The sequence below is a fragment of the Rhodamnia argentea genome, chromosome 1 (genome assembly GCF_020921035.1).
Source record: "Rhodamnia argentea isolate NSW1041297 chromosome 1, ASM2092103v1, whole genome shotgun sequence".
Classification (NCBI taxonomy): Eukaryota; Viridiplantae; Streptophyta; class Magnoliopsida; order Myrtales; family Myrtaceae; genus Rhodamnia; species Rhodamnia argentea.
This window is the reverse complement of record NC_063150.1, coordinates 27,189,894-27,198,407: the sequence shown is the minus strand read 5'-3', so window position 1 is coordinate 27,198,407 and position 8,514 is coordinate 27,189,894. Positions and strand designations below refer to the sequence as shown.

The 8,514-nt window shown below is 40.8% G+C and overlaps 1 protein-coding gene across 1 annotated transcript; it reads right to left on the bottom strand.

Moving 5' to 3' along the window:
• Nucleotides 1-263: 263 nt before the first annotated feature.
• Nucleotides 264-8,430, bottom strand: LOC115729426 (ISWI chromatin-remodeling complex ATPase CHR11). The gene is made up of 25 exons (XM_048273244.1): nt 8,012-8,430; nt 6,915-7,040; nt 6,710-6,813; nt 6,067-6,179; nt 5,493-5,590; nt 5,186-5,365; nt 4,876-5,097; nt 4,436-4,570; nt 4,077-4,359; nt 3,920-3,993; nt 3,559-3,779; nt 3,379-3,466; nt 3,199-3,292; nt 2,923-3,111; nt 2,815-2,846; nt 2,629-2,705; nt 2,448-2,537; nt 2,292-2,361; nt 2,139-2,193; nt 2,009-2,067; nt 1,764-1,929; nt 1,217-1,395; nt 889-1,104; nt 659-766; nt 264-567 (listed from the first exon to the last, which is right to left on the bottom strand). Exons 1-25 carry the CDS (start codon nt 8,228-8,230, stop codon nt 550-552), a joined length of 3,216 nt encoding a protein of 1,071 aa, XP_048129201.1. The 5' UTR covers nt 8,231-8,430; the 3' UTR covers nt 264-549.
• Nucleotides 8,431-8,514: the final 84 nt, after the last annotated feature.

The window sequence follows — 8,514 nt, the reverse complement described above, 5'->3', positions numbered from 1 at the left end:
CCTTTTTCCAGTTTGTTCTCTCTCCCTCTCCCTCTCTCATGTCTTCAGAGCTAAACTCGCTTGCTTCTCTCTTATCTTTCTTCTGCTGTTGCCGCCACGTGAATCTACTGCAAACCATGATAACGATTGATAATTTTAGGGAAGAATTTTGTGAGTAACGCATATTTCCAATGAACAACCATAAACATGAACTCATTTACGGCAGTCAGAGGGAACCCACAGGGCACCAGACCGACCCCGGAAAAGAACATGGCTCTGCATCGTGGGCGACCGCAAACGCTAGTGTGTCCCATGCTAAGGCACAGTAATTGAATAAAGCTCCACAGAGCAGGAGCCGTTACAAGGATCAAAATATGCCGCTATTTTGGAGCTGGCATTCATCGTGGGTGTACCCCTTTTAAGAAACTACCATACTTAATAGTATTTTGTCTAGCCGCCATAAAATTACTATCCTTAACCTTCCACTGCAAATTCAAAAACTAGGAGTAGATGGTCGCAATGAGGGGATGCAACATTAGCGTCGTATACTTGTGCTCTGCCAAATTTCCTTCATTTCCTCCTCTTCCCCTGCGAAAGAACAATTGTTAGCTTCTGAGTGTCAGTGACGAGGGTCCAATATGTTCGGAAATAGCAATGAAAGGCGAAAAAGGGTGGTTACCGAGCTGAGGTAGTCATCCATGGATGATTGCTTGCGCTTCCTCAGAGAACTTGGGCTCTCATTGGCCTGCCTAGATACGGCTCGTTTTGATGGCGTCATGCTCTGAGACTAAAAAATCGAGAAAACAAATGGTTAGTCAACGGATGACACACTTTTTCCATCTAAAGCAACAGCACATCGAAAAGAAGTTCCGCTGGAGTGTCATTATCAGACTCATGAGGAAAATCAACCTTGGCAAGCTTCTTCTCTTTACGGGCTTGTCTCTCCCTCTCATCATATTCTTGATTTTCCTTCTCCACCAACCGAATGAGCGTGTCACACCTCCGAGCAAGCTCTTGAGTTGTGCGAGATTTCACAAACCAATCAAACCGAAATAGAGGTGATGTCCGAAAAGCAGCCTTCAGCTCATCCCAGTTTCCATACCCAAGCTTGTGTACCATGCATATCTGTGACAGTGAACCAGCAAGATCATAAAAAAGTTAAATAGGACTGATACTTTTGGGAAGCACCTCTTTTGTGGTGACTTGGCCCTAAACACAAATGGGATAACATTCACACCATGAACCGGTCGCATTCTTCATTGTACAATTTTCCTTTGTTCTGACCGTACTGAATCTTCAATTCCAGCCATGGATTCTTGTAGCGGTCCAATTTCTTTCCAATAGCTTTCATGATCTCGTCTTTTCGAGATATCCTAGCCTCTCCGCGTTCAATATTTTTTATAATTCTATCATAATCTGCAAAGGATCCAGAAGCAATCAATACAGATTCAAAAGCAAGAGGCCACACAAATAATTTCATCATGTCTCTGACAAGTCAGACACAAATCTGTTCCCATTAAACCGCATGAGAATTTAGTATCTGAAAGCGAGACTAGTGTGTAGTATTTCTTATAGGACGGGCCACTAATGAATTCAGCCAAACCAGGCAATTCATAGTAATGCCGACCGCTGCATTTATGTGGTTTCTTCTACAGTTTCGCAAGTCCATTGTTCAACAGACAATAAACCACGATATGGCCCTAACTTGTGTCAAGACATTTCATATCATCCACATTAGCCACTCAAGGCCACAATGGAAGAAATTGCCAGAGTAGGATACTCACCGTTCAATTCCTTGTATCTTTCTTTGAAAACCTTTGCATATCTTTCAACTTCCTCCTCTGTTTTACCTTCCATCTCAGAAGCAATACTCTTGATGTCATTCCGACCATACTTTTCACAAGCTCTGATGAAAGTATTAAAGTCTCTTCTACTCCATGTTGAAAATCCCTAAAAGTTACCAATAGTACGATATTAAGAAAGGCTCAACAGGAACATTATCCCATTAAACAAACACTCAGGCAAATACCTCTTCCAATAACCTCTCCTTTTCTTCCAGCTCTTCAGCTGTCAATGGATCTCCTACGTCTAAAATTTAAATGCTCGGTTAGCATATGACAAGATCCTTAATCAGAGAAACTAATGTGCAGTAGAAGTACCTTCAGTCTCATCCACGTCTATTGCATCTTTCATTTGATTCTTCTGATGTGCTTGCTGCAAAATTGAATGTAAATAAACAAGTCAAGATTCAAGAACAGCTTCAAGCTGGACAGGTTAAAGGTAACAGAAAATGTTAAATCAATTAAACCCACCATGAGATAGCGTACTTCCTTTTCATATAGCTCACTCAGCCTTTGAGTGTTAAAAAACTGGAAGTCATGCCTGCAACAGAAAATAAAAGCAAAAGTATTCCAGAATGTCAGAACATAGTCCTCAGTCAAAGAGATGGCAGCTCGAGAAACTCTTACAGTTGAGGCATGCGAGGAATTCGAGGCTCTTTGGGTTTTGCAGGTCCACCTTGCCGCATTGTTTGCTTAAAGTACTCAGATTCCGAGTAGCTAATTCAGGAAAAGAAACCATCATGTGATACGGTAAGATGTGAAGGGAAAAAAATTTAGATGCACAGCAAACTAAAAGAAAAAGCAGTACTTGCGCTTCCGCTCTCTTTTTGGAGGTTCAATCCAGTTTTCGCTGACGATTTTCTTAAAGTCAAACTTGTTCTCCTCCTGCATTAAGAAGCACCCAATTTAAGCCACCTAGACGACACAGATATGCCTGATGCAGATGCCACATCGATTACTTAGTAGAGACCAAGGACCAATGGATCTATTATACCTTCTCATCATCAAAATCATAGAGCTCAGCAGCTGCAGTGAAACAAGGAAGATGTGAGCAACTTTGGGATGGAACTGATGAAATATTTTCAAGTATCAGTATACTCACTATCATCCATCTTAAATTTGATCGCATCCTCTGTAAATTTCTTCATCTTGGCATCAAGCTCAGCTGTTGCCTCTTCTCCCTTGGCTATAATTCTGTCAATATCCTCATCTGTAATGGTGCTATCTTTAGAACTGAAAACCATCTCTGCACCGAATCTAACCATTTGAAGCAGCTCATCTTTATTGACAGCTGCATAGAGCAAGGTTCCAAAAGATATCAGTGACACAATTTAGAAACCACCTAATTACTGAATGTACAAGTTAAGCAGCAGCTCACTTTTCTGCTCAGCTAATCGTCCTTGCTGAATCACCAATGCATCAAGGGCAAGCTTTTTGTAGGCCCTCTCAATCACTTTCTCCTCAATAGTGTACTATTTCACAAATAGTGACCATGTAATTAATACCAGAACCATTAGAAATAACTTCCTTCAGAGTAATAGGGACAAGCAACACAAACCTCTGTGCAAAATCTAAACACTTGAACTTCCTTTTTCTGACCAATTCTGTGTGCACGATCCTGTGCTTGCAAATCGACCTGTGGATTCCTGAAAGAATGTAATTCATAACATTAGCCAAGAGAAAGACGAAAAAAAGAGAGGACACGATAGCTCAACTAAAACTCAGAGTTAAGAGCAACCAGTCACTATCATAGAGAATGACAACATCTGCAGTAGCGAGGTTAATGCCAAGACCACCAGCTCTTGTGGACAACAAGAATACAAACTTCTCACTTCCTGGCTTATTGAAAGCGTCAATGGAAGCATCACGTTCTTCTCCACCTGTATTACCATCAATTCGACAATACAGGTACCCACGAAACATCAAATAATCCTCAAGAATGTCCAGCAACCTTGTCATCTGCATTTGGAACCAAGCCATCCACCAGGGTAAAGAATCAATCACATCATACATGGTGTTCAAAAGAGAAGAACACAAATACAAACATATCCTTATTACACAGCACTCATGAGAGAATAATGTTTCAAAGGTCACTTTACCTGTGAAAAAATAAGGACCCTAGAATCACGTTCTTTTAGTTTTGGGAGCAACTTATCCAAGAGAACCATTTTACCTGCAATTAAAATTAATACACAAGGACATCAGCCATTATATGATATGGACACACCACAAACCCCACATCAAACAGAATCTTACCTGCATTGGTTATCAGATGATCTCCTGTTGTATAAGGAGGGCCCGGTTCAGCACCTTGAAAAAGGTACGGATGATTACAGCATTTACGCAACTGCATTGCTATATTCAAAAGACGCTTTCTTTCTCCACCAGCATTAACAACTTCTAAATCTTTCTGCAGTAAAGCTCTGTAATAATTCTTTTGCATCTGAGACATGCCAACTTTCAAGATTGTTTCCTTCTTAGGAGGCAAACCTTTCTCCACATCAGACTTCAACCTTCGGAGGAGAAAGGGCCGGAGAACCTTAAATTAGGAAAATGAAAATGTGAGAAATCCTACAAAGACATCAAATCGTTCCAAAAAGAGGTTCAAGGCCTACCTTATGAAGTTGTTGAACAACTTCCTGCTGATCATTTTCACCAGAAATTTGAAACCATTCATCAAAAGTTTCTGCCGAACTGAATATTTCTGGAAGCAGAAAGTTCAGAAGAGACCACAGCTCATGAAGATTGTTCTGTAAGAGCAATATCAGCATCCTTAGGAACAACACTTCATCGTAATTTGAAAAAGGAAAACCCAGGGCAAAAGAACCAATATTTGTAGAAATGTTGAGCAGATTCAAGGGATAACTCTAGCAAAATCTTCTCAACATACTACAGAGGAAGAACTAAAATTTGATTAATTTTCTATGACATGGATGTCTTAAAATTAAACCCCATATTTCCTCATCACAGTAAATTGACTTGGAGACAGAAAGGGAGTAGGTCAATTATAAAAAGCAATTTCTCAAAGCTTCCAAAGCCAAGGTAAAGAATGTACCTGAAGCGGTGTACCAGTGATAAGAAGACGATAGTTGGTATTATACAGCCTCATCGTCTTTGAAAGTAGAGAATTTTCGTTCTTGATCCTGTGGGCTTCATCAATTATAATATACCGCCAGCTGAATCGGCGCAAGGCAGACTTCTCTTTAATTGCCATCTCAAAACTGGTAACACATACATCAAACTTCCCGGCAACCAATAGTTCATCACGTATATACCTCTGCAGCAGTAAAAAAGTGTCACATTAATTACTCTTCTTGGCATTTGTATATACCATAAAAGTGAGCAACAGTGCATGACAGCTATACCCGTTCTTCTGGATTTCCAAGGAACTTTACAGCACGAAGAACAGGGCAAAAGCGGCGAATTTCATTCATCCAGTTACCCAGAGTTGACTTTGGAGCAACAACCATATGAGGACCAGGAATTCCTCTGAACTCGTGCAGATAACCCAGTAACGAGATAGTCTGCAGCGTCTTTCCAAGACCCTGAAACCAACCAATAAATAATAAAAGATTATCGCGTGATTGCTCATGAGCTGAATGTGCAATATAAATCATGCACAAAGTTGAATTAAAAAGTTATTACATGTAAATGCTACAGCCTTTGACCTACCATTTCATCTGCAAGTATTCCGTTAATGCCATTCTCATACAATCTTATGAGCCAATTCAATCCAGCAAGCTGATAATCCCTCATCTTCCCTTGTATACCTGCAAAACAAGCATGCAAGTAGAACTTAAGAAAGCATTGAGCTCATATTTTCTGGAGATATCCTCTTGGCAAGAAAATTGTATAAATCAGATCAAAAGTGAATCTCTCTAGAGCAAGACGACGATCCAATAAAGGGTGTCCCCAGTGCATGAGGCTCCCGGCTAGACAAGGGTCAGGGAAGGGATGTTAAAAACCTCTACTTTGTCGGAGTATTCTAATTGTTAGTGATAAGAAATCATGACGCCAAATCCATTATTGCTCACAACACCAAGAACATTTACAATCCCTCATTACCTAGCGTTCTGAAATTGCACAAAGCCTTATAGCTTTTGCAAGTCAAAGCAGGGGTACAGGAGAGACATAAGCAGCAAAGACTATCCTTATTCCAATCAATCAATCAATCGATAGATAGATAGATAGATAGATAGATATATAGATATATATATATATATAGAGAGAGAGAGAGAGAGATTACAAGAGGGTTGTGTCAACAGCCGTGTGTTTCCTGTACCAGACAACCCATCTTCTTCCTCCTTAAGACATTCTTCATCCTCTTCCTCTTCAGTTATTTTAGATTCATGACGACCCCTACACGTTATGCAAAGAAAAAGTCAGTGAACAAACATGAATGCTAAACACATAAATAGTCTGGGAAATGATGCACGAAGTTCACAAACATGTTTTCTCCACTTTTGAGCATGAGCAGATGTTATTTCTCCACTGAGAGAGACCAATTAATATAAGGTTACAATTAAACATCGTTCATTTGCATAAATGTTAGCAAATCTCAGATCCCTTTGAATATGGAACCTTGTTACCATATGTAACTGGAAGTCTAGCAAGTGTTAGACCACTGGACCGTCAGCACCTTTCCACGAAAGAATTCCGGCATTAGGCAATTAATAATATAAGGAAAAAGGTCCATCATAGATCAAACAAAGCTTTTAGTCATAATTAAGCAGCTATGAAGTCTAAAGTAATCTGACCAAAAGAAAAAAGAGTCTGAAGTAAGACCAATCCAGAAAAATCGTTCAGCAGGCAGTCAAAAGTAACATATGTATGAGGAATTATATCAGTGATGCACAAAATACAGGGAGAACTGTCATTGATGATAGTACCTTCCTTTTCCCTTCAGTGAAGAGGACTGGTTGCCTTTGGCAAAATGAGCAAAAATCTCAGTTTGCTGCAGGAGATACTTCAGTCTCCCTTGTCCCTTATTATTCTTGAAAAATTATTTCAAAAACAAGAAAATATTACTGTCATAATCGATACATCGAGCTAAAAATAATGCGAGAACAAGTCATTCTTAAAATGTAAAGGCACCATATCAGCGTTGATAGCTGCATTTTGCTGATCCAACATTTCCTGAATCTTCTGCTTCTTCAACTTTTGCATTTCACGAAGCCTGACCTTCTCACGCTTGCTAACTTCTGTTTCACCGTCATCTTCCTGCAGAATGAACGGGGAAAAAGAATACGAAAGTAATTACGTAAATAAAGAGTGGCAACGCTTCTCATCGTCACTGAGTCGTACTTACAAGTCTAACTACAACATTTCAGACGTATGGAAGCACTTGCCAACTTAAGAAGTAATGGGCATGTAAAGACAAACACAAAGCAAGATAAACGAGTTTTGTTTGCCACTGTCGCCCACTTTGTATCTGGTGAGGTAATTGATGAAGCGCCAATCACAAGGAAATGTCAAAACAAAAAGGGAAAATCCCAGTCATCAGTTTCAAATATAAGAAAAACGAAAAGTTGCAGTTCTGCGTGAGTCCTCCAGCCATGGAGATACAAAACCAACCAACTAGAAAAAGAAGAAGAAGAAAGTAAACAGACATCCCTCCCAAAGAAGGCATAATTTTTGGCAAGCATAATATTAAGGTTGAATACCATACCTACACTCCAAGCAAGGAAATTCTTAACTTCTACTCTTCTTTATCCAACCAAGATTACACCAGGAATAGAAAACCCCAAAAAAAGAGCAAGAAAACAGTTCACCTTGAAAATGCTTCGACTCTTGTGCTAATTTTAACCTTACAGAACAAGTTCTGTATGTATATACTTGTGTAATTTTAGACTTCATTATGCGCGACACATTAGTAAAACGGAGGATCAACATAGCAAGCGCCAGTCTGCAGAACCGAATGCAGTAAAAGAATCACAAGAAACCAGTAGAACAGCAACTTGTATCGAGTGTCCTAACTCAACATCCTCGATCGAAATCCAACGCTCATTCTAAAACTTCTGAAAAACTTGCATTCAAACACGAAGCACCCATCCACTTCCTAGCGCAAAACACCAGAGAGACCTATAACCGCACCGACCCCTGCAAAACCCTAGAAAGCAAGAAAGAGATCCGGCGCCAAAAAATTCCAACCAATCCAGTGAAAAAAAAAGCGGCGCAGGCAAACATGGAACCTCATCGTCGTCCTCCTCCTCGGCCTCGCCATTCTCGTCGGCGTCGGCGGCCGGAGGGGAGTCGTCCTCGTCGGCGGAGCTGGCGGAGCGGGCGACGGCCTCGAGCTCCTCCTCGTCCTCCTCGTTGACCGGCTCGTTGAGCTGCTGCTGCTCCTCCTCCTCGTACCCGTCGGACAGGCCCTCATCGGACGACGCCTGCTGCTTCGAGGGCCTCGCCATGGCGGTGCTGAAGACCTGTTTCGCCGGAGATCGACAAATCGATCGAGGTCGTCGCTTGCTTGTTCTCCGGAGAGAGAGTGAGAGGCCGAATCGGAATCAGAAGTGACGATCTGAATTAAAAAGAGGGACGAGGAGGAGGAGGAGAGTCGGAGTCCCGTTTGATCCGAGTCGGTGTCCCCAAAAATGGAGGAAGCCAGAGGAGGGTTTGCGTTTTTTCGTAATTTTGTTTTAAATAGTTTTCCGCTTTTATTATTATTATTATTATTATTTCTTTTTATTGCGGT